This window comes from Peromyscus leucopus, chromosome 2, assembly GCF_004664715.2.
Source record: "Peromyscus leucopus breed LL Stock chromosome 2, UCI_PerLeu_2.1, whole genome shotgun sequence".
Taxonomy (NCBI): Eukaryota; Metazoa; Chordata; class Mammalia; order Rodentia; family Cricetidae; genus Peromyscus; species Peromyscus leucopus.
Window position 1 is genome coordinate 2,317,554 of NC_051064.1, and position 27,447 is coordinate 2,345,000.

Consider the following 27,447-nt stretch of genomic DNA (forward strand, 5'->3'; position numbering starts at 1 on the left):
ATTCCAGATACTACTCCAAGTGCTTTAAGCATATGTTTGCTTAAATATTTATGCATATATAAATATATATTATATATTGAATTCTCTGCTCTCATAAAATATTTACCTGTTAGTGTAAATAGATATTATACAACCAATTTCAACATATAATGTTATTTAACATCAACATGCTGAAAGAAAATCAAGAATCCACCCAGAAACATTAATTTTCATTCAAATCTCAAGAAACATTTGTTGGAGAAGGAAACAATGAATAATACTAGTGATAATAGGACACTCATCTTTAAATACATAGTTTGTGTACAAATCACTTTTAATTGATTTTATGAATCAGCACACAAGAAATATGAAGTGGTTATTTTTAATTGATTTTTCCACATGTGGAAACTGTTATTTTCTAAGCTAGACACAAAGGAAAAGGGGGAGTTATCCAGTCAAAAAAAATTGTACTGGATCAGATAACAATACACAAGAGGACATAAAGGGGAGGAATGGCCATTACAAACAACACTTACAGGATGGAACCTGGATCAGCAACATCATGTGAACAGAACATTATTACAGACACTGTAGTCAGGCATCCATCACTCAAGGCTGAACCTGCTTAAATTAGGAGTTTTACATTTGGGCTCCACACTGTGTGTTTCAAACATCTTCCAGGTTCTTCTGATACCTGGAACTCTGAGAAGACAGCTTTCAAGCTATTTATTAAAGATAATTTAAAGAAAGATGAGCCTGTGACATAGATTGGGACAAGGTGTTGGGAAGGTGTCCTTGCTATACACAAAAGAGTGAGATTTTTCTCTGTAGGTAATGAAGGCCACAGGAGGAGGATGCTGAGAAGGACAGTTAGAAGTAGGCACATCAGGTAGAGAATAGAGTTGAAAGAGAAGAGATTGAACAAGGAGGCTGTAGAGGAGTTGAAGAGTGACTTCTCACACAATTATGTGTGTCATCAAATGGAGATGCTCACCACATGAAACTGAAGATATTTGAGTTACTATCTGTCCTCTGCTTCTTCACATGTTCTAAAAAGTATGTAATGTGTCTCACTCTTATGGTTCATCTTGTAAAAGTAACTGGAGAGTGATCATTAGGCTAGGAAGGGTATAAGGAAAGGTTAGATAATAGATTGTTAAAATCAATTAGACAGGAGAAGTAAGTTCTAATGTTCTACAACACAGCAATGGGACCATCATTTATAACATTTTGTTTTATTTTATGGAGAACTAGGACAGGAGTTTCCAGCACACACAGAATTGTAAATACTTAGAGAGACAGAAACTGTAATTAAGCTGATTTTATCACTGCACATTATACATGCATAATGCATAAACTATCCTGTTATTCATATATCAAAGCACCACACCATATCCTATGGATATGTACAAGTATCACATACCAATTAAAAATGAAGTGTGCAAGTCTCGCTCAGCAGCTAAAAGTACTCACTGCTGTTGCAGAAGACCCAGGTTAAGTTCCCAAACCCTCATAGCTGCTCACAACCATCTACAGCTCCAGTTCCAAGGGATCAAATGCCCTGTTCTGACCTCTACAGGCTTCTGCACTACACACACACACACACACACACACACACACACACACACACACACACCTACGTACAAAGAGAAATAAATGACTAGTGTGATTAAATACTAAAAACAGGCTATGCTCATGCCAATTGCTATGTGCCCTGACTCATATATATGCTTAGAAAATGTATATTATAAATTATAGGATAAATTGATAGTGGTTTTCCATTTTTTTATAATTAAATGAAAATATTCTAAGCTAATCACTCAAAACCTTTTAAATCCATTTGATGTGTAGGTGTGAAGGAGCCTATGATCACCATTTCAGGAATGTTTAAAATGCTTGGCAAAACTAATTATACAATGCCTCTGCAATAATTCTATAATAGCAGAATACAGCATTTCCTTCTCCTTCTAGTCTCTGGAAACATTTAAAAATGAAAATACCACTTCTTTTTCCTGAAAATTGGGACGTTCTAGAGGAAACCAACTCATATTTTAAGCTAAAGCACACACACACACACACACACACACACACACACACACACACACGTATATACTATAATGTTTAAATGTAAATAAATATTTTATTTTCCATATTCTTTGTTGCTAAAGGAGATTTAAAGTACATATGCTGTAAATACAGCGGTGCTATGGAAAGCTGTAATACTCTTTATTGCTATTGTATGTAATGCAGTAGGGGCTCAATAAAAATAACTGCTTTAGCATGTTTGTTTTAGAATTTCATATAAAGTATTTGTTCTCCTTAGTTCTATGGTGCTCTCTTAATGCATTACCATGTTGTCTATAATTTTCCTAGAAGACACTATATTTTGTATGACATTTTCCAATCGAGGAAATTTGGTATTTAAGCTAGAATGCAGCCACTCCTTCTCATCCAAAATCCTAGACAGGTTTGTTAGAGAAAGTGGTTTCTTCACATTACTTTTGACTCTAAAGCCTATTTATATAATGAATGTCAAATTTATTTCTAAAACTCTCTTTGAGAATGAAAGTGACCTTTTATTCTGGCTTATATAGAATTTTATGGTGTGGAGAAATTACCTTGTGATTATTTTTTGCATGATTAAAAATTTGCAAAGTTCTTATGGCTCCAAAGAGCCTACCTGTAATAAACAGCTTTTGCCTCCTAAACCACAAAACGGGTCTGAATTGCTTGAGCATTAGAGCTAATTGCCTGCCTACTTCAAAGGAAGAGCTGAAAAGAGAGAGGGGGAGAAAAAAAAAAACCCTCCCAGAAGCAGGGGCATGGCAGGCGAATCCACCACTCAGGGCTCTGAGCTGTGGCTTGGAGAAGCCAGGCAAAGTTATGGCCTCAGAACTGCTGTTTGCCATTAAGTTGATGGGGAGCGTCTATCCCACAATCTTTCCCTGCTGCGGACACAGAGTCTTTGTTCACATTCAGATTTCTCAAACTGCTGCCGGGGTCAGGCTGAGGTCAGACACCGCAGTGATGTATAGAAGAACATGTCTGGGAATTTCTCTCACACTTGAAACACATACCAGAAAATGAAGAAGAGGAACTTACAAAAATCTGTCTGATGAGACCCAGATTATACTGTAGCCTGCTTTTTAGTGCCTTCATATTTTTTTTCTTTTCCTGACACACAATGTTTTATTAATGGGAGTTGCGATAGCCCTTACAATTCTCTGTCCCCTGGAGATAAGGCCACTCAGTAGCACTCTGACACTTCATTTTCTAGCCCTGGGGGGAAGGTCCAGTAAATCTACTCAAAGAAGTCTTGCATCCTTCCTCAGGATGAGTTGAAAATTGTCATGAGCCGGGCACTAGATATCATGTCACATGTGCATGTGGACTTGGCAGGGACACAGCCTAATCTGGTCATGATCTCAGCCGCCCAGTTCTAGAAGTCCTCTCAGGCACCGTACCCACAGTCTAGCCAGCTGCTGTGAAGAGAGACAGATGCGGGAGGCGGGTGGCATGATCACTGATTATCATCAATAGGGGAAAGCAATATAGAGCTACCAAACACTGAGGGTCTGTCTTCTTAAAATAAAATTTCCATGCATCTCTGACCAAAGTGGCACCTTCCCAGAACATGAGATTGTCTTACCAAGGCTCTTTCCTCTGCGTACCAAGTGCCAAACTGGAATAAATGCATTCATATTGCTGTATCTTGGAGGACTCTCAATTGAACCTCACTCTTATTTTGAATGTATTAAATGTCCTGTTTTTCCTTTTTGCTTACACAGTTGCAGAGCATGGCTGAAAACTGAACCACTAAATAGATTTTTTTTTTTTTGCTACCATATGACAGTGGATATTTCATTCTGCTGCCAGAATGTTATTAATAAAACATGGGGTGTGGAGAGGGCCACGATTTCCCCTTTCAATCACTATAGCATTTGCAATGAAAATTTTATTCAGTGTGTAATTTTCAGTGAATGCTTGACACTTGAAATGTCCGCAGCAGCATTTTGTATGGTTATTGAAGGGTTAATTGTATCATGTTCTCTGCATAAAAGCTCTGCTTATCAAAAGCAAATAGAAGAGTGTATGCAAATGCGTTCTGATGACCTTTTGCCTTTCCAGGGTTAATTTATATGGTCATTAAAGATTTTATGAAATTGTGCGGCCTGGTGCTTCAAATCCCATTTTACCTTCTTCTCCTAATTTATGTAATTCCTACCTGAACTGGGGAATATGGCTTTTATTTTTGTGCTGCAATGAAAACAGCATGCCATGCTGTGGGGAGTTGTGAGCCTGGTTATCTGGCATTACTCAGATTGCTAAAAATTCATTAAAATGTGACATCAGCACACTGAGAGACAAATGATCGCAGGATGAAAGAGAACAGTGGGCCTTTCACGGATTAGTGCCGCACAGCCCCAGCATAGAGGCTAACTGCGTAAACAGATTAACCCACCAGCAGTGGCATAGCTGAGATTTACAGAATAATTAAGTAGGTTTGAGTTACTCTGAGGATTTCCATGTAATCTAGCTGGTGTGATCCTGTGAATGAGGTGTGGGGTGGTGCAGTTGTCTTACAAGTACCTCGTTATGTCCAAGCCCTGTGTAGCTTCCCTTTACGAGCAAATCCCCGGTGGAGCTGAAGTTTGGCCATCTTATCTAAGGAAATCTTAAGGAATCCATCCAGAATTTGAAGTCGAAGTGCAGGAAGAGCACCCGTCCTTTATGTAAATCATTGTTCCCATATGATCTCACTGAGAATTTCTTCTGTGTGTCTGGTTTGCTCAAATGCCCACGCTCCAACTCCATGAGAAGTTCTACTATTGAACTTATTATAGTCGCCTTCCACCTATTCCCCCCTATCTTTTGCAGGTTAAACTATAGCAAAAATGGTTTATTACATTCTAATAACTTATATTTCTATCCAAGTATAAAGATGCCATACTTTTGAATAAAAATTTGCATTCGGATGGTCTCAGTTTGTTCTGTTGTAGACTTTAGCATCAGTGGATATATATATACATACATATACACACACACACACATACATATATATTTTTTTAAGTAGGAAGATGTGTAGACAATTCATAGATAGAATTCAAAGATAAAACTGGGTGACAAAGATCACCTAGTTCTATTAGTGGACATTTTCTGAGCTTATCAATTCTTCTCACTGGTCCATTTTCTTCACAGAAGAACAGAGTGATGAGGCAGGAGGAGCTCTCAAGCCTACCGCAGTGACTGAGGATGAGGAGACAGAGACACAGAGAGACAATAGTGAAGGCAAAAACTCTAATAAAGACCCTGGTAAGCAGCTAGACTCTCCTGTTTCATTTTCCTATACCCATCCATTCCCTGAAGTCAACCTTCCCTTCACTGCTTCCCCCAACGAAGCTCATTAAATGCTTTTATTCATTTTAAACTGTCTGAACATTCCCACTACTATTCATGGTGTGTGCATTTTGCATGTGATTTCTATCAGTAGCCTCCCATTGACCTATTTTTAATCATAACCATCTGACAGAATAGATGTGGATAAGTTGAAGAATATTACAGGATGACTAGTGAGATTATTTTTTAATCAAATCAGTTTGTGTGCTTGTAATTTTTTAAGCGCCTTTCATTAATCTTAGCTATACTTGTGATTCCTCTGATGGCATATTAATTTTTCATAAGCTCAGGATTAGATATCACTTGAATTTTATCATTCAATCACACGCACCCTCCCACACCATGTAACCCTAAAAATAAATGCTCCCTTCGCTCTCTTTCTCTCTCTCTCTCTCTCTCTCTCTCTCTCTCTCTCTCTCTCTCTCTCTCCCTCCCTCCCTCCCTCCCTCCCTCCCTCCCTCCCTCCTCCCTCTCTCTCTCTCTCTCTCTCTCCCCTCCCTCCCTCCCAACTTACACTCAGGAATTTGCCCTTTTTAAGGGCATCTATTTGAGGCATTTCAAACAAAATCCAGTGGAAAAGTTTACAGATGATTCGGCCTAAGGAGGAGGAAATATCATTGAAAAGGGATTAGGTGCTGGGTAATTTTGATCTTCCAGAATAGACAAATCCCAGTAATGAAAGCTACTGTCTTTGAAAACAAACCTTGGTGTCATGACATTTACTTGTGCACAAACAAACCCCAGGCCAGCATCTGGTGTGGATACCTATGGCTTTTTCTGTGTTTGGCTTGGCAAATATATGGCTTCATCCATGCTTTGTATGTATGAGATGGAAATCTGTGGTCGCAATGAATATTACATTGGCCACTTTTGCTGCACGCTATACCTAGTTTTATTATGTTGGACTCATTGAAGCAGAAGAAGTGCTGAAACGGGTTCAAGCCTATTAGTCTCAGGTAGTCATCTATCTTCTCCCTGAATTCCACTGACAGCTGCATATAAAGAGCCTTGTGTTCAGTAGAAAGATACTGGAATGCACAAAATTCATCATTTTTTTGCATATGACTTTATTTAATTCTGAACTATCTCATACTTGTAACTCAGTCCTTACATGCCTAAATTTTGCATTTCCTTCAAAAGGTATATGAAGGGTTCTTTCTCCCTCCCCAAACTATTCAATGGTACATTTCTCACAACAGTCCGGTGAGAAAAGCATTGTTCTTATTTGCTTCTAGGACATAGTGTCAAGCATATGATTCTAAATTGATTTAAGCAAGAGGACCCAAGGTTAATTTTGTGCCTGAAGCAGAACCTCTGAAAAGATGCCATAGCAGCATAGGAGGAGGTGGACTCCTGAGGCAAATGACATAGGATTTGCTCAAATGTCAGGGGTAGCCCCATGGAGCTCTCATTTGAAAAAAGACTGGAAAGAGCAAGGTAGCCAGTTTATGCCATCTCAGACGGACCTCATCAAGATGAGTAGCTTTCCAGTTTGCACATGGTAAAATTCTCTTCACTTGGTTTTTGATGCACTTGTACTAGAGCAGACTGCAAAGCATTTCCCTTTTGTTCATCAGAGGAGCATATAAAACAGAGAGATATCACAGCAGGGTTCACTGAGTGCTCATAGATGGAGACCATGAAGCTTGATATTAAATATCTATTGTCTAGGACCTTGCCAAGGATGGATTGTGGGAGTCTTTTTGAAAATGGATCCCACATTACTGTTGAGCAACACACCAGATACAGAAGCTCTGTCTCCAGTGCAGTTTACTGCTTGCTCTGCATGAGTCGTGGGCTCAATTGCTCCCTAACTGCCCAATGAGTTATTGTTCTTCGTTGAGTTCCTAATTGTGCCATATAGACAAGATTGGGGTATATGGAAAGGCAGATCATTGCTTAATGGCAGTTTTTTTAAATAAATGTTATCCCTGTAAAAATGCGTCCCCAGGTACATACAGAGAGTTGAAAATGAGCTCTAACCAAGAGCCAACTAAAAGCAAATGTTGAGATGCAAATATTTAGCTTTGAAACCTTGCAGCCTTTAAGACAGCTCTTGTTACTTAACACTAACACGAACTTTAAACAGAGTTCTGGGCTTTCTGAATTGAATCTTACCGGATTGAAAATTTATTCCATGATTGTTGTTTTATGTAAAAGTGTATCTAATGATTAGATAACCTCTTATTTATATTCTTTTGTTCTTCTACCAGATGTAATTGCCAAAAGAATGAGAGCAAACTTACAAAGTAATTGCTATGTTAGTATGGTAGATGGGAAAACAGATTGACCCCACTTTAACCTCAAAATTTTTTAGGCAAGGAGGAATGAGCACATGTCTGGAGCAGTGTGTTGGAAAGCTGCTGTGTTCTGTTGCTAACATTAATCTGAAGGACTGGAGCTTTCAAAATGAGACTTGACAATATGCAAGTTATATTTGCTGAATATTCATTCATAATAGAGAAGCTTCCTAATGCCTCATTTATATTGTCATTTAAATCTAGTGCCACTTTAGATTAATTATAATCCAAATTATAGCTCAGTGCAGTACAAGAATTAATATAAAGTTTATCCAGATTAATACATTTGCATTGAAAATGTAATATGTCTCTGCCATGGCTAAGGGGACCACTTTTTAATAAGGGAGTAAACATGAAGAAAGATGGAAATTAACCTTCATTATTGCAATTAAAATTATCCTTCCATTCTAGTCTCATTAGGAAGAATACTGTATTGGTAATTATAATTTTGAATTACTTGAGTTAAACAACATCTGTTACATCTGAGTTTTAAAGTATTCAAACTATATCAAATATAGATATTTGTAAATAATAACTCAGTATTTTGATTTATTGTTTTTCAAGGTTCACTGTAACATGTGTGTTATTGGATTTTCCAGACTTGTTATGAATATAAACCATTTTACAGCCTTCTGTGTTTTAGAGATTGAGAATTAAGTAGGCGGCATCTGAATTGAAGTGAATTATGTCATTTTTATATTAGCAATCTCTTGCAAGTTAAATAATCCTGTAACTGACAGATAATCATTGGCTCATGTATTTGGCAGTGCTTATTTGTAATTAGACTTCATTTTTTTAGTTAAAATTCATTAAAATGACATGGTTCTTTGAGAATATTGTGGTGTCCTTAATGATACAAAATAAATTATGATCTCATTTCAAATTTTTTTCTGCTCCAGGGTAACAAACAGGCTTTATTTCAAATGAAGTTGCACATATAAACTATGAGTAATCACAAAATTTAATCAAAAGCTTTCCTAAAATTAATTGGCCTTATTTAATACAAGGCATTTTTTTCTAGCATAACACAATTCAGATAAAAGACTTTGGATTTGATTTCCTATAATTTACCAGCCATGCTTCAGTATTAAATTTGATATAAATATAAACATAAAAGAATATATGGAAATATATATATCTAGGTCACCTTGAAGACCGGCCTCATACTCAAAAATCTGTCTTGTTACTGAATCCTGATATTCTTGTCTTCTATTATTATCAAGTATCACTAAATTAATGAGTATGGATGAGCATAAAAGTGAAAACAGTATATCACTTACATACACAGAGTTTATTATGCCAAACATTTACTCCAGTGAGTAGGCTTAGTAAAATGGTTTACACTTTCAAACTGTACTGTTACCCATCCTTTATAGTATCTTTTACATATGTTCATGGAACTGAATTAATGGCTGAATATTTAATGGAATTAGAAGTATCTAGAAAGTTAATTTTACTTCTGATATCCCAAGAGGCTTGAAAACAACAAATTGTGGGAATTATTTTTCAACTTATGTCTGACAGTCTTCGATAGTGCAGGGAGTTTAGTCAAGTTGTTATTTGATCTTGTCCATTAAAGAATATAAGGGAATATGACATGGTATTACTCTCTTCAGGAAGCATTGTTACTCATTAATGGAAATTTTTAAAGAAAAGTCAATCAAGAGAAGACAACTGATAGACACTTGTTACTTTAAACGACAATCATTTTGTATAATTTGGTCTGACACATTAAATAGCTAATTGTATTGGCAAGTATTATGTTCCACATTGTTTTTCTTAAATAATTTAGTGCTTTAAAAGTGACAGCACCGAGTATATGCTTTATTTGTTTTGAAAATAAAAATAAATTTTGATCCCACAATTGTGAGAAAACATCTCCGTTTGGGAAATATCATTGGACATCAAATACTTGAATATTATTAATCAATATAATGAGAGTTAAGTCATTTTTCAAATTTAAGTTAGTTCATACACAAATGTTACTACTTTTTAAATAAGTAGAACACATTTAAAATTTCTCTAAGAATGAAGTAGGTACAGTTAGGCCACTTCAAATAAAATCAAGGAAGCAGTATCCAACATAGTATGTGAGACACCGACCATTATGCCATAACAACCACAAACACCAAAGAAATAAAACCACGATCATCTTGTTTAAATATATCCTGTTTTAATTTTGGTCTTTTAAGAATTACTCTCATACTTTTAATTTTCTTCCTGCGTTTTAAATGTCTGAAGCATTTATATGCTCTCAAACATTCATCTCCACCTAGGATAGAAATAGAATGAGATTTTTTTTTGTTCTTTCTTTTTTACTTTTTCATTTTGACTTGTTTCTATAACATTCTTGACCTCATTTTTAAATTAAAACTGGGTTATTTTGTAATAAGGTGCAATTTGTTCATTTATAGGAACCGTATGTGGATTGAAAAAAAAATCAAGATAAATCTTCATGTGCAGCATACAGGCAGATTGCCCTGGACTGTGTATCTACGCGGGGTCTGATAGCAATCAATGGTTTAGCTCCACTGCATCTCAAGATGTATTTGCACCCAGTTGTCCAGTGATAGTGTCCTCACCCTGGAAATAATTTAGTTGCAAATTGACTGGAAGATGGTGAAAATTGAAAGTTAAAATTAGAAATACTCATAATAAACAGCAGAAAAAAGGTCAGATGATGCCGAGCTATGATGAGATTGGAATGGCTGGTAAATGAGGTTTTGTGTTTGTCGTGAGATGTATGTGACATGCCTACCCGATGTCGCTGTAATATCCAGCCTCGAAGAGGAGATTACCAGGCAAATTGATGCTGGGGAGAATTTTCTGTTAGATTGGAAAATTAGAATTGTGCTCCCCCTCCCTTGATGTGTGTGAAGTTCCTACACATTAATACTGCTCAACTAGGCAAAATTTTAATCATCATTAACGCAAATATTTGGATTAAACTCATAAAACAATTGTCTTCTTGAGATTCCTGCTGTAATGTCATATGCCTAGCCGTCTTCTGAAACCCCTGTGTCGCCTACTCAAATCACCAATAGCAGAAATGAATGAGATATTCAATTTTAAAATATGAAAATCTCTAAATCCCATCACAACATAAACATATTATCGTTTTAGTTTCTGAATTATAACTGATCCGCTCTCCTCGGGATTTTGAAATCTTCTCAGGACTTATGAATTTAGAAAAGAGATAGGTCATTGTACATGAGAGAAAAATAACGATTTTCTAAGTCAGTATTTGTGAATGGGAGTAGATTTGCTTTAATGTGATAAAGGCATACTGAGACACCAGAGAACACATGTTATTGATGAAACTTTCAAGGCCATCTAGGGTTATCTAAACAGAAGACAGGAGGATGGTTTAAAATAGATGTGCATAGTCCACTCAGTGGACAGAAAGAAGAGTGCTTTTCGTGTTTTGAGATTAGCATCATTTAAAAGTGCTTGTCTGGTTTTCACTTGTGTTTGATCCTGTAGATTGAGAGTCCCAGCTGTTTTATTTACCCTGATTGTAATACTGCATTTATAAATTGAGTTGTTCTGTCCTTTTTGGGAATTAGGACTAATCACCCCAGAGAAGGAGCTGAAAGTCAGTGTGGCAGGGGGCACACAGCCACTCCTGCTTGGGAAGGAAGAGGACGCAGGAACGAAAAGGTCAAAACCTACAGAGGACAATAAATTTTGTCACGAACAGGTAAATATGTAGTTTTCCCTTGGTGCATGAATCGGTTCCTTTTGGTGTGCTTCTAGGTTCCTAGTTGTTTTCGAACCCGCAGGTGTGCACACTCTTGAAATGCACCTAGACATTCAAACTGGTACTAGTTAGTGTGGCCTTCTTGATCTCACACCTCACAATCTGAAGTTGTCAGATTCTATCAGCTAGTAATGGTCATGTTTATTCAATCTTTTCCAGTTCTACCAGTGTCCTTATTGCAACTACAATAGTAGGGACCAAAGTCGGATCCAGATGCATGTCCTGTCACAGCACTCTGTACAGCCAGTCATCTGCTGTCCCCTCTGCCAGGATGTCCTCAGCAACAAAATGCACCTCCAGCTGCATCTGACCCATTTGCACAGTGTGTCTCCAGACTGTGTGGAGAAACTGCTTATGACAGTAAGGATGCTGAAGGCTGATGCTGAACTTAGGGGACCTGTGTTTTTATCAATATACATCTGTAATTATGGGCACATAGAAAACCATTTCTACTGAGCTACTTGGAGGTCTTTATTGACTGTGCTATCAAAATCACAGTGGAGACCCATTTATGGTCTTTCTTGCTTGGAGAAAAAATATATTAAGTATGGCTTAATTAAGGATGTTTTGTGGTTCTTTTTGTAACGGTGATATGCTCTTATGGGTACCTTTAGTTTAAAAGTTTCTTGGTTATCATTAGTCCACCAAAAACCTCTAGGTCATAGGATTAAAAGAAGAATATAGGACTATAATAACATTGAAGTGGTAGATGACTCTGTTTGGGTTAGAAAAATGTAAGTGGGATCTCTATCCATATCTATGGATATATCTATATCTTTATCTATATATCTGTGTGCATGTGTATTCCAGTATACATATATATTCACACACTTATATTCCAGTATACATATATATTCAAATATATGTTCAATGATTTCCAGATCACATTTAACACAGATCCCTTTGGTATTCAAAGGTGCCTGTCCCTGATGTAATGATGCCAAACAGTATGCTACTGCCAGCAGTGGCCCCTGAGAAATCAGAGCGGGACCCACCTGCAGCCATGTCAGCAGAGGGTTCTGGAAAATATTCAGGTATGCTTGCCTGGGATGATACTGCATGGAGAAAATTTTCAAAACTTGCCTGTGGCAGTGCACCAGAATTATCCTTTGAGGGTTTACAATGAATATTCTATTTGCATCATTCCCATATTCTCTTCCCCTCCATCCCCTCCTGTATCCCTTCCACTTCTTGAATTATTATTGTTTTACACACACACACACACACACACACACACACACACACACACACACAAAAGCAGAGCTTGCTGAGTTTGTTTAGTGTTGCCCATATGTGCATGTGTGTATAGCTGATTGCTTACAACTGTGATTGAACCACCTATCAGGGTGTTCATTCTTGAAAAAAAAGCTGAATCTCTCTCTCCAGAATCATTTATTGTCTGTGCTCTCCATCTTAAGGTTAGGGCATTCCTCTTGTGAGACTCCCCCATCATCAAAGATATTTTTAGTGCCACAAAAGAAAATGACATATGGTGCTGCCCAGAGCTTTATTTTCTAAGACCTTCTCGCCATGACTATTTCTTCCCATCCTAAGAGAATCCTAGTGAGAGATGGCCAAGAACATCCTAAGTATTCTAATTCAAAAACACCAAGTTCATGGCTTTTAGTAAAGTGCTTATTACAGTACACAGTGGTTACCCTTGACTTGTATTCTTCTCTGCCCTTAAATTCCTTCAGGTCAGGAGTGATTTCCTGTTCATCTTCTTAGGGACACCTGGCGTAATGTTTGCAGTAACCCAGTAGCCCGTTAATAACAGTTCTATGCAGATTCAATTAAGCAGACATCATTACTGGCTCCCACTTACACTTACTGACATTTGAGTGGTCGGTGTTCTTACCGTAAGATATGTTTTTGCTTTCCCTTAACAGGTGAGAGCCCAGTGGATGACAAAAGTATTGCAGTTCTTGAGGATTCAAAGGCCGGTGTGGAAATAAAGAGCGAGGAGCAGAAACCAGCAAAGGAGCCCTTGGAGGCATCGGAATGGAATAAAAACAGCAGCAAGGATGCGAAAATCCCAGACACTCTGCAAGAGCAGCTGAGCGAACAACAAAAAAGGCAGCCCTTATCAGTTTCTGACCGACATGTTTATAAGTATCGTTGTAATCACTGTAGCTTGGCTTTTAAAACTATGCAGAAGCTTCAGATACATTCCCAGTATCATGCCATTCGGGCCGCTACAATGTGTAACCTCTGCCAGCGGAGTTTCCGTACATTCCAGGCTTTAAAGAAACACTTGGAAGCAGGCCACCCCGAACTGAGCGAGGCTGAACTACAGCAGCTGTATGCCTCTTTACCAATGAACGGAGAACTCTGGGCAGAGAGTGAAACGATGCCCCAGGATGACCATGGCCTAGATCAGGAAATGGAGAGAGAGTATGAGGTGGACCACGAAGGGAAGGCAAGTCCTGTAGGAAGTGACACTAGCTCTATTCCAGATGACCTGGGCTCTGAACCAAAGCGGACCTTACCTTTTAGAAAAGGACCCAATTTTACAATGGAAAAATTCCTTGATCCATCTCGTCCTTATAAATGTACAGTGTGTAAAGAGTCATTCACCCAAAAGAACATTCTCTTGGTCCATTATAACTCAGTGTCTCACTTGCACAAGTTAAAAAAGGTTCTGCAAGAAGCATCCAGTCCTGTCCCCCAGGAAACCAGCAGCAGCAGCACGGATAACAAGCCGTACAAGTGCAGCACGTGCAGTGTTGCCTACAGCCAAAGCTCGACCTTAGAGATCCACATGAGGTCTGTGCTCCACCAGACAAAAGCCAGGGCCGCAAAGCTGGAGCCAAGTGGGCACCTGACCGCTGGGCACAGCATCACAGCCAATGTCAATAGCCCTGGCCAAGGGATGTTAGAGTCCATGAGCTCAGCTTCAGTCAACAGCAAAGATGTTGCCCACTTAGATGCCAAAGAATTAAATAAAAAGCAAACTCCCGAATTAATCCCTGCTCAACCTCCCCATCATCCACCACCGCGGTCACCAGCACAAATCCAGATGCAACTTCAGCACGAGTTGCAGCAACAGGCTGCGTTCTTTCAGCCGCAGTTTCTAAATCCCGCTTTTTTGCCTCACTTTCCAATGACCCCAGAGGCACTGCTCCAGTTTCAGCAACCCCAGTTTCTCTTTCCATTCTACATACCTGGGGCAGAGTTTAGTTTGGGGCCAGATCTGGGCTTGCCCAGCTCCGCCACCTTTGGGATGCCAGGTATGACAGGAATGGCTGGTTCCTTGCTTGAAGATCTGAAGCAACAGATTCAGACACAGCACCACGTTGGCCAAACGCAGCTTCAACTTCTACAACAACAAGCACAGCAGTATCAAGCTGCCCAGCCCCAGCTGCAGCCGCAAAATCAGCAGCCGCCCCCACCACAGCAGCAGCCGCCACAACAGCAGACGAGCAAAATGTTGAAACAGGAGCAAGGCAGCCTGGCAAGTACAGACTGCCAGCTCATGAAGGACATGCCATCTTACAAGGAGGCAGAAGAGGTGACTGAAAAGCAAGAAAAACCAAAGCAAGAATTTACAAGTGATAGCGAAGGATTCAAAGACAGCAAAGACATAAAGAAGCAAAAATCTTCAGAACCCTGTATTCCTCCACCCCGAATAGCCTCAGGGGCCAGGGGAAATGCAGCCAAAGCTTTACTGGAGAACTTCGGATTTGAACTGGTCATTCAGTATAATGAGAACAGGCAGAAGGTCCAGAAGAAAGGCAAAATCGGAGAAGGCGAAAACTCTGACAAGCTGGAGTGTGGAACGTGTGGTAAATTGTTCTCGAATGTTCTAATTTTAAAGAGTCACCAAGAACATGTGCATGGGCAATTTTTCCCATATGGAGCACTAGAGAAATTTGCTCGCCAATACAGAGAGGCCTATGACAAGCTTTATCCAATTTCTCCTTCCTCCCCAGAAACACCACCACCTCCGCCTCCACCTCCTCCCCTGCCACCGGCACCTCCTCAGCCTTCTACTCTGGGGCCTGTGAAAATCCCAAACACAGTCTCTGCTCCTCTGCAAGCTCCACCACCGACTCCTCCACCACCTCCACCTCCTCCACCTCCTCCACCGCCTCCTCCACCCCCTCCCCCTACTGCACCGCCACAGGTCCAACTGCCTGTTTCTCTTGATCTCCCCCTCTTTCCCTCCATTATGATGCAGCCGGTCCAGCACCCTGCACTTCCTCCTCAGCTCGCTCTGCAACTGCCTCAGATGGACACCCTCTCTGCAGATCTCACTCAGCTTTGCCAGCAGCAGCTGGGGCTAGACCCCAGCTTCTTAAGGCACTCCCAATTCAAACGGCCACGGACCCGGATTACAGACGATCAACTCAAAATCCTGAGAGCTTATTTTGACATCAATAATTCTCCCAGTGAAGAACAGATCCAAGAAATGGCTGAGAAATCTGGCCTCTCTCAAAAAGTCATCAAGCACTGGTTCCGAAACACACTCTTTAAGGAGCGACAGAGAAACAAGGATTCTCCATACAACTTCAGTAACCCTCCCATAACTGTATTAGAAGATATCAGAATTGAGCCGCAACCCACATCATTAGAACATTACAAATCAGATGCCTCGTTCAGTAAAAGGTCATCCAGAACAAGGTTTACGGACTATCAGCTTAGGGTTCTGCAAGACTTTTTTGACACAAACGCTTACCCAAAAGATGATGAAATAGAACAGCTTTCTACTGTTCTCAACCTCCCTACTCGGGTTATCGTTGTATGGTTCCAGAATGCTCGTCAGAAAGCCCGGAAGAGCTATGAGAACCAAGCAGAAGCTAAAGATAATGAAAAGAGAGAGCTCACCAATGAACGGTATATTAGAACAAGCAACATGCAGTACCAGTGTAAGAAGTGCAATGTGGTTTTTCCCAGGATCTTTGACTTAATCACACATCAGAAAAAGCAGTGTTATAAGGATGAAGATGATGATGCCCAAGATGAGAGCCAAACAGAAGACTCCATGGATGCCACAGACCAAGTGGTATACAAGCATTGCACAGCATCTGGACAGACAGACACAGCCAAAACCACTGCAGCCCCAACAGCCAGTTCAGGCTCTGGGACTAGCACACCCCTGATTCCATCTCCAAAGCCAGAACCTGAGAAGAACTCTCCAAAACCTGAATACCCTGCAGAAAAGACAAAGCAGAGTGACCCCTCTCCTCCTTCTCAAGTCACCAAGTCTGCTCCACCATCAGTATCAACGTCTTTAGACCCACAGCAAGCATCCATATCCCAGCCGCCACCACAGCCACCCAAACAAACCCAACTGATTGGAAGACCTCCCTCGGCCTCTCAAACTCCGATCCCTTCCAGTCCACTGCAAATTTCCATGACTTCTCTTCCAAACAGTCTACCTCCACAGTTACTCCAGTACCCATGTGATCAGTGTACCATTGCCTTCCCAACCCTGGAACTTTGGAAGGAACACCAACACATGCACTTCCTCGCTGCTCAAAACCAATTCCTCCACTCTCCGTTCTTGGAAAGGCCCATGGACATGCCCTACATGATATTTGACCCCAACAATCCACTGATGACCGGACAGCTGCTGGGGAGCTCTCTCACACAAATGCCACCACAGACCAGTACTTCCCACACCACGGGCCCCGCCAGTGTTGCTGCTTCCCTTAAAAGGAAATTGGACGACAAAGAAGATAATAATTGCAGTGAGAAGGAGGGCGGAAACAGCGGGGAAGATCAACACCGTGATAAACGCCTAAGAACCACCATCACTCCGGAGCAGCTCGAAATACTCTATGAAAAGTACTTGCTGGATTCCAACCCTACCCGAAAAATGCTTGATCACATTGCTCGAGAAGTGGGACTGAAGAAGAGAGTGGTCCAAGTCTGGTTCCAGAACACGCGTGCTCGAGAAAGGAAGGGGCAGTTCCGGGCGGTGGGTCCTGCCCAGTCCCATAAACGATGCCCATTCTGCAGAGCTCTATTTAAAGCAAAGTCAGCCCTAGAAAGCCACATTCGCTCTCGCCACTGGAATGAAGGGAAGCAGGCAGGTTACAGCTTGCCACCAAGCCCTTTAATATCCACAGAGGATGGGGGAGAGAGCCCACAAAAATACATTTATTTTGATTACCCATCTTTGCCGTTAACTAAAATTGATCTATCTAGTGAGAATGAATTGGCCTCCACAGTGTCAACGCCTGTTAGTAAAACAGCAGAGCTGTCTCCGAAAAATCTTTTAAGTCCTTCTTCCTTCAAAGCCGAATGTCCCGAGGATGTAGAGAATTTAAATGCCCCTTCAGCCGAGGCTGGGTATGATCAGAATAAAACAGACTTTGATGAGACATCGTCCATTAATACGGCCATCAGTGATGCCACCACCGGAGATGAGGGAGCAGCAGAAATGGAAAACACAGGAGGACCTGGGGAGGTGAAACCTGCTTTGTCTCCTAAAGAAACCAAAACTCTCGACTCTTTGCCAAAACCAGCAACCACACCCACCACTGAGGTCTGCGATGACAAATTTCTCTTTTCTCTGACAAGTCCATCGATCCATTTCAATGACAAAGATGGCGACCATGACCAAAGCTTTTACATCACTGATGACCCTGACGACAATGCTGACCGCAGCGAAACATCGAGCATTGCTGACCCCAGCTCACCGAATCCATTTGGGTCTGGCAACCCCTTTAAATCCAAAAGCAGTGATCGGCCAGGTCACAAGCGCTTCAGAACCCAGATGAGCAATCTTCAACTCAAGGTCCTCAAGGCTTGCTTCAGTGACTATCGGACTCCAACCATGCAAGAATGTGAAATGCTGGGCAATGAGATCGGTCTGCCCAAACGCGTGGTGCAGGTGTGGTTTCAGAATGCCAGGGCAAAGGAAAAGAAGTTTAAAATTAACATAGGGAAGCCGTTCATGATCAATCAAAGTGGAACGGAAGGCACCAAGCCAGAGTGTACCCTCTGTGGGGTTAAGTACTCTGCCCGCTTGTCCATCCGAGATCATATTTTCTCCAAACAGCACATTTCCAAAGTGAGGGAGACTGTGGGCAGTCAGCTTGACCGGGAGAAGGATTACCTAGCTCCAACCACCGTTCGACAGCTAATGGCCCAGCAAGAACTAGACCGGATCAAGAAAGCTTCAGACGTGCTGGGCCTGACAGTCCAGCAGCCAGGCATCACAGACAGCTGCTCACTCCATGGCATCAGCTTGCCGGCAGCCTACCCCGGACTCCCGGGCCTTCCTCCAGTCATTCTCCCTGGAATGAATGGTCCTTCCTCCTTGCCTGGATTTCCACAAAATTCAAACAGTAAGTCTCTTAAGAGAGAGGCAGTTGAGCTAATTAGATGGCAATAGGCAGCCAATCACATGCAACCAAGAAAGAAAAAGTACATTTACATGTCCTCATTTCAGAACTGAAATGTAAAAGTTATTATATATACATACACACATATATATGCACACCACACACACACACACACACACACACACACACACACACACGCACGCACACACGCACGCACGCGCACACACACGCACACGCACACGCACATGCACACACGCTCGTGCGTGCACTACTAGCCATAGTTGATAGTAAGTAAACCTGAACAAAGACTGGGAGATGAAGTATAGCTATATTGCAGCAGTTCGTAGAAATGGATGGTCTTTACCATTAGCAGTTACCTTAGACATTAACTTGTTAATTTCAGTACTATGTGGCCTTGTGTTTGCTTTGCATATTGAGAAGGTGAGACATTAAAATACATACTCACTGGTATTTTAATTTTCTTTCTTTCCAGGGGGCATGTTTTTTTTCTCTTCTTTTCTTTTTTTTTTTTTTTTTTTTTTTTTTGCTTTTTGTTGGTATTTTATATTTTCTGTTTTTGTTTGTGTCTTTCTCTCTTGTTCATTTTCCTGCCCCTGAGATTCAAAATTAAGGTTCTTGAGTCACAGAAATCTACTTACAATGGATCCTCCCAAGTAATAAAGCATATATTGAAATTTCAATGACTAAAAATGTGACTTATGTGATCATTTGCAGGTCAGCATGTTCTGACATTTGATGCTTGTAGGCTACCACTGCTGCTGTCATTTCAGTAAACTCCCAACTTAAGATATCCATGTGGCTCAATACCTTTCTCTCCTCCCTTCCCTTAGCTAAGATTTACAACTAAGGCATAAGGAAATGGTAGAGCGTCTTGAGGTAGCCTCAAATACTGAATCCGATTCTGTGTTCATAATAATGGAATTTATGCAGATTTTTTAATATACTATATATATATAGTATATATATAGGCAGTCAGATAGCTATCATTCAATACCAGTTATACATCATCACCTCAAATATAAAGGTATAACTCTTGTAATTTGATTTACTTTTAAATGTGTCTATGTTTTTTCCCCTAAAAGATTTTTTTATTTAATTTTTTTAAATTAATAAAAATTATTTCGATCTATCTCCTCACCAATTATATGTATTTGCAAAGTTTTAAAGGAATGTCAGGAAAACCTATTCTCATTTTTACAAATTAGAGTTTTATTTAAATTTTCCAGTCTTCCCATACAATCCTTCTCTAACAAAAACCCAAATTGCTACTGTGATCTTAAGTTGTCCTTATTCTAACTTCTAACTGCAGCATGCAATGTCCCTACCACCCTTGCTGCCCCGTTAGTCCCCATGTGCAGAGCCTCTTGGCTTTAGGTAGAGGTAGTATGGTGCCAGAGAAACACCTTCAATGTGCCTTCCCTTAGCTTCCCAACTCCTCTTTCCTCAAAGTTATTTCCTGCCTAATTCTCAGGATATGTTTGGGGCCTTAACTATTAAAGCTATAATGACACATTTTGGTAACTTGGCAGTCCTGCTTTATGTGGCACGGTGATTGTTAATTGATACATAAATATGTCTGATGCAGAAATTCATGATTGAGCAGTTGCACAAAACAGAGTTTTTCAAAGCTAACTGATACAGTCAAAACAATTGAAAGACCCACTTCTTTCCTCTGTCAGTTTTGACTTTCCGTGACTGTGTCAGCAGCTTTTTTTTTTTTTTTTGTTCATCAGTATTTTTCTTTCTCTCCACTGGATCAGAGGCCTTTGTTGGGACATAGGAACTTTCAGCCAAATGTCTGATCCTGGAACCCAGAGGGCTCAAATGAAAGGGAGAAAGAAGGAAAGAGATATTTATGAAATCAAACCATTTCTTAATGCAACTCTACCATAATAAAATTCATATCCTCCCCTGAAGTATATACTCTATTTATAAATATCAGGATTGTAAGGAAGATGTTAGGGAAAGGTCCTCTATGGCTGACAATACAGTTAAACCCTCCAGGTACCCAGGAACTCAGCACATCATCTCTTGCTTTATTAAAATGTGGACAAAAACCAACCAGGAGGAAAGAGCAAAAGTTCCACAAAAGCTGCTGCCTACTAGTATCTGCAATTTCTCCTGAATTAGTCTTTTGTTTGTGAGGGTTTTTAAACATTAGCATCAGAGAGTAATCAACAGAGCTCTATCTGATAGCCTGAACTCCTACACTTCTGGTCTACATCTTTTGTAGGTTAATTTTCCTTGTGTGGAATGCAGAGTATTTTAAACAGCTCATGGAGTAAAGCTGGCCATTAACCCACCTGCCCATCACCTTCCTACTGTATTTTTTCTCATCAAGTGCATAGCTCTGTTTCAAGGTGAAATGTGGACATCCCAGCAAATAATAACAAACGAAAATTCTTTCCAACTAAAATGTGTCTGTGTTTCTTTTTCTGTAATCGTTTTTTTCTTTTTTGTTGGCATATTCATTGCATGTGGTGCTGGGTTGCATAAAGACAATTTATTCAACTACATTGAGCATATTCACCCCTACCACAAACCTACCTTTCTTCACTTTTTCCTTTCCACTAGTCTCATACCTTTCCCTCATCTCCCATCTGCTTTCTCTCATATTATGCACACATATATATGTACACATATATGTGTGTATGTTTATATATATATACATATATATATATCAGTATATATACATGATCATGTGGCTCTACATAAAATCTAGGATACACTAATTGAAAAAGAAACATGATATTTGTCTTTTTGAGTCTGACTTATTTTGATTAATATCATGACCTCAGTTGCTTTCACTTTCTAGGAAAAGCCTTAATTTGATTCTTCTTTATAGCTGAATAAAACTCAATGTGTACATACACCACATTTTCTCTATTTGTTCATCTTTTAAATCAAAGATACATTGAAATGCATCTCCCCTCAGCCAGAATGGCAATTCTAAAGAATATGACAATCATTGCTGGTGAGAATGACCAGAGAATAACTTTATACAGAACCTATGGGTGAAGAGGTAACCTGTCTACACTGTTGGTATAGTGTAAATAAGTGCAGACAATATGGAAATCAGTGTGAAGGACTATCAAAAACCTAAAAGTAGATTCACTCTGCCACCTGCCTAGACCACTTCTGGATATATCCCCAAGAGACACAGTAGCTTAGGTATGGAATCAGCCTAGATGCTTATCAACAGATGAATAGTTAGGTCTCTCTATTTTATTTTTACAAACTATGGATTCTTGTTACACATTGTTAACAGTATGCCTATACCGTAGAAACATGGCACTTTTATCTTGTACCCATGTTAACAAGATTTAGTTATGGAAAACTAAATTAATTTTAAATGTCACATCCCTTTGAAGATGGGTTTGAAGCTTTTGATCTGAAAGAAACACTAAAGCATTCTCCAGTGAGTATGAGCCATTTGACAAATGAATGACTTGTCCGATGGCTACACCTCCATATTTGGTTACTTGCAAATTCATGCTGAGTTTTATTTATCAGCCTCTAAGTTTTCAAATTTAGATATTCATTTTCTTTTACTTTTTGTGGAGGGGAACTGTTATTGTGCAATAATCACAGAAGTGCCTCTACTTTCAAGTTATCTTCTACTAGTTCATAGCGCTTCTAACTTAACCAGAAGGCCTTAGAAGGGCAGCACCTACCCTGTATACCCAGGGAATGTCAGTAAAAGCATTGTCGTTCACTTTTAAAAAGTAAATTATTGTTATTTAATTTTTTCACACTTTTAGAATATATTGCTGTTGTGATGAAGTGCAGACTGAGAACATGGCAGTTGAATGTTACATGCTTATTTATATAATATCTTGAAAATATTAAAAACCGTATTTTTAATGTGCATTTTATCCTTTAGGCAGTTGGTTGCGCTTTGCCCAAAATGCTAGAAAAATTATTTGATCTTCTGTATTTAACGTATTTATCATTTTAAAGCAATGTCTGATTAAATATTCCATTAGTGTTTAGAAATACTAACTAGCCCAATTTCCTTAAAGGGACTTTTTTTCTTTAGTTACATATTTTTGCAGCATTAAAGCTAGAACACAGGGCCTCAGGCAGCATTACAGGCAAGCCCTCTAGCCACACCTGCAGCCCCTCAAATGGCAATTCAGAGCACACCTTTGTATTCGTCACATACTTTGTTTTACATTCACCAACTATTCGGTGTGAATCTAGGTAAGAATAACATTTCAATAATTTTGACACAATTATCTTTTGCCCCAAGTACTTAATTACCTTTAGTTTCACCTCAAAAATGAAATTTCCCTCTGAATAGAAAGACCTAATTTAAACACATTGTGAGGCAGGTTTTCTGTTGTTTTGTTTTTGTTTGTTTGTTTCGAGACAGTATTTCCTGTAGATCACATTGGCCTCGAACTCACAGAGATCTGCCTGCCTCTGCCTCCCAAGTGCTGGGATTAAGGTGCACTACCACCTCCCAGTGAGGCAGGCATTTTCTTTTGGAAGAATTATTAACAATAAATAATAATAATAATAATAATAATTTCAGTAAAACCAAAAGAAAATGATAATAGAATAAATAAGACTGCTCAGAGTGAACTTTTTAATCATTCAAATGAAATTACTAAAAATTACAGTAGGAGATGAGAAACAGGGAAGACTCTTGTTGGCACAAGGACTATATATAATATAGTCCTTGGATTCTGGATATATGGAATTCTATCTCAGTTGGTTTAATTTTTGAGCTACCACAACTTATTCTGTATCACAATTATTATTCAGTTTTCTTCTATTTCTTTTTTTTTTGACATTTGGCTACTGAACTTTTGACTATAATATTTTACAGACATGTCACTTACTGGGAAATTTGCCATTTTTAAATTTTGTCTTCTTTTTCTAAATTTTTACTGAATGACTGGTTGAGTCAGCTTATTTATTAAAATATTGAATTCCTAAAACACATTGCTGTCTTTGCTTCATCCAGTAAGATCCAGTAAGCTTCCTCCGGCAGCTTTTTAAGACATCCCTGTATTTCCTTATGACCTCTAGATTGGACCATGGGGATCCAATCTAACGGGAAAGCCCGGATGGACAATTATTGCTCCATCTATGGTCATAGCTACAAGTGCTGTTATTCGTGTATCATAGATCTTCAAAATTGCACTTGTGTTCTCATGTGAGAGAGGCATTCAACCTAAGTTATTTCCTCAGATTTAAGATGGGGAATTTCTAAGTGGAAGGAAGTGCAGTTGCTCAACATGAGGATGCACCCTTGTATGAGACATCAAACTGAGGACTGGTGAATGAGAAAGTTAGCTGGCTCTAGTGCTGTATTATCATTGTACCAACACAGTCAGGTCTTCTACTCTGAGGCTTGTCAACACCTGAGTCACTCAAGCTTGAAATTTTACAGTTAAATGTTAACATATTATGGATTGTTGCATGATGAACAGCAGAGAATATCATGAAATCAGGACAATATAAGAGAAAGGAAAGTAAAAAATGACCCAAATCTAGGCATGTAGCTCCTTGTACAGCTCTTACCTATCATGTTTAAGGCCTTTGGTTCGATTCCCAGTACCATAACACAGACGTAATTTAGTATAAAATAGAATCTTTTCAGTAACAGTGACTTCATTGCTCTCTCATTATAAAAAAAAAATCTATAAATAAGAAATTTGGAAGAACATGAAGATACTAGACACAATGTAGTAAGTCAAGGGAGAAGGACATCACCTCCAACAGCAATTTAGTTTCTTTCCTTAGTGCTAGTTCCATAGCAAGTTGGATTAAGGAACAGTAAATGAGGTTTTCCACTCATTCCCATCCCGCCCCTACAAAGCTTAATCCATTTTCATTGTAAATTCACTTTGAATGAGTGAGCCAGGCTTCAGTAGAATGTGAACATTTGATATCACTTGATTCCAGTTATTTTCAAGGAATTTAAAAATATTTTAAACATAAAAACTCATTCACGGTGACCAAAATATAAGCCTTGAATGGCAGCTATGAAATCTAGTCTTTCCTCTGACTCTTCATATTCCTCACAGTCAGCGATGTCAAGTATTGCATACCTTATTTATAAAACTACAATGTTCAGCCGGGCGTTGGTGGCGCACGCCTTTAATCCCGGCACTCGGGAGACAGAGCCAGGCGGATCTCTGTGAGTTCGAGGCCAGCCTGGGCTACCAAGTGAGCTCCAGGAAAGGCGCAAAGCTACCCAGAGAAACCCTGTCTCAAAAAACCAAAAAACAAACAAAAAAAAAAACCAACAACAAAAAAACCCTACAATGTTCAGCATGTGTTCTCCCTAGCCATGGAGTGTATTAGGAGGCTGCTGCTTTTTAACATAATGGAAGCTCCTTAGAGATGATCATGAGTGCTACTGTTCACAAGCAGGCCCAAGAAGGGATGGGTAAGAGAAGGGAAAAATGTGAAGGCTCCAGGAGAAAGTGAGACTAAAGCAGCATGATTGTGAGAAGGATTCAGGAGAGAGTGATATTCATCAACCACCCTAGGACACACACACAGATTCCCTATGCCCTCATATGATGTGTCATAGTACTTGTATTCAACAATGGCATCCCAACACTTTAAAATATCCCAGTATTACCTGAAATCAATAATACAATGCAAATATTATACAAATAGTTTCGACATTGTGTTATTTAGAGGGAAATGACAAAACCAAGAAATCTACACAGATTCATTACAGATGCAATTAAACAATATTTTTGATCCATGTTTGGTTGAATCTCTGGCATCGGAGCTAGTACATACCAGCAAAGAAATTAGTTTGTTTTTCACTGAAGAACAAAAATGAGAAGTTTCTTGTGCATGTTTGTCTGTTTTGCTTTTAACAGCTACATATTGCATTTGGCCTGCAGGTGAAACTGTGCCCCCTAGTAACAAGGTGATTCTTAACCTTGTGACCACTGCCTGTGCAGCTGTGCACTGTTACATGCATTTTATTCATTTTGAATTGATTCCCTCATATCATGGAGCCTCCAGCATAGTCCTTGTCCTGCCCACTTGGTGAACTCCCTTAGTTCAAGCACAAAGTTCCCTTTAAGATTCTGATGACTCCTTCTACAGTCAATGTTGTTTGCTTTTAAAAAGCACTTTCTGGAAAAGCACAGGCTTTTCCAATCCCCTTTCAACCTTTAACTCTTGTTCAGTTTCCCAGAAGACTATCTGTCTGGTAAAATGGCTTTGTCCTATAGAGTTACCAGCTATTTTTCCCCAAGAACCCAAGTCCCCATGAAGTCCCCTGCACTTTCTTCCTCCACACCCACACACTGCCTAGTGAGCACCAATTTCCCCCTCTGAAATGGGTGACAAGCACTTTCCCACAGTACAAGCAAGCATGCGTGACTCATGTTTTGGGGGTGGTAAGGCTGAAGCTTTTATTGGGGCTTCTGTTAGTCCGGTTGTTGGGGAGGTAAGGAATAACTCAACTTGCACTCTTAAAATGGAATGGTGGTTTGCTGTTCTCAGCTCTGGACAGATCCAGCTGTGTCTCCACTGCTGTTTGATCTCATCAGGTACTTGATGGTCACTTAACTGTTGCTACTTACTTAGGTCATTACCCTCTTCAGTCTACAGAGACAGAGGGTTTTTATGTTGTTTCATAGCTAATTACTTTAGTGAACATGGTAACTATAAGGGTCTTTCAAGTGAAGGATGGCGTGAGTCTCTCATCCCATAGGTATAGTAATAATAATAATAAAAATGATTAAAATGAGCCACAGAACTGCCATCTTGTAATGTGCCTTCTTTGGAAGCAGCCGTTGTTGTTTACCATGACGTCTTTCTGTTACACGTTTCTTAGCACGGGAGCTTTTTACAGTCTGAATAAAATGCTGGTGAAGTTTGCAGTCTGTCTTCTATGCAGTTACGGTAGCAGTTAAAAATAAGGTAAAGGATATCATAATCACAGGTGAGCCCTAAGCTAGCTGGTGACCAGGGGTTTTCACGTTCGTGCGATGCGTCTTCTTGATGTCCCAGTTCTGTTTAGGCGTTAAGGGTGCAGGCTTTTGGTGGTGTTCATGAACTGACCGTGGGCATCTCTCTGTTGTTTTCAGCCTTAACACCTCCCGGCGCAGGCATGCTTGGGTTTCCTAGTTCAGCTACTTCGTCTCCTGCCCTGTCTCTCAGCAGTGCCCCCACCAAATCTGTGCTGCAGACGCCACCACCGCCGCCACCACCACCTCCTCCTCCTCCTCCTTCATCCTCTCTGTCAGGACAGCAGACCGAGCCACAGAACAAAGAATCTGAGAAAAAACAAACTAAGCCAAACAAGGTCAAAAAAATCAAAGAGGAGGAATCGGAGGCCATTAAACCCGAGAAGCATCCTAAAAAAGAGGAAAAAATCTCATCTGCTCTTTCAGTGTTGGGCAAAGTGGTAGGGGAAACACACATGGACCCTACTCAGTTGCAGGCCTTGCAGAATGCCATTGCTGGTGACCCAGCATCCTTTCTAGGAGGACAGTTCTTGCCATACTTTATCCCTGGGTTTGCTTCCTATTTTACACCTCAGCTCCCTGGAACAGTGCAGGGAGGCTACTTACCACCGGTCTGTGGCATGGAGAGTCTCTTTCCCTATGGTCCCGCGGTGCCTCAGACACTGGCGGGCCTGTCCCCAGGGGCGCTGCTACAGCAGTACCAACAGTATCAGCAGAGCCTGCAGGACTCTCTGCAGAAACAG

The 27,447-nt window shown here is 40.0% G+C and overlaps 1 protein-coding gene across 3 annotated transcripts in view; it reads left to right on the forward strand.

Annotated features, from left to right (window-relative positions):
- Positions 1-27,447, forward strand: part of Zfhx4 (zinc finger homeobox 4) — a 180,626-nt gene that overhangs the window by 149,595 nt on the left and 3,584 nt on the right. For all 3 annotated transcript variants that reach the window (XM_028874020.2, XM_028874029.2, XM_028874021.2), the window contains exons 6-11: positions 5,179-5,292; positions 11,243-11,376; positions 11,596-11,796; positions 12,353-12,470; positions 13,326-18,734; positions 26,825-27,447. The exon at positions 26,825-27,447 is cut by the window's right edge and continues 3,584 nt beyond it. In XM_028874020.2, the coding sequence (XP_028729853.1) occupies positions 5,179-5,292; positions 11,243-11,376; positions 11,596-11,796; positions 12,353-12,470; positions 13,326-18,734; positions 26,825-27,447 (6,599 nt within the window). The remainder of the gene's footprint in view (positions 1-5,178; positions 5,293-11,242; positions 11,377-11,595; positions 11,797-12,352; positions 12,471-13,325; positions 18,735-26,824) is intronic.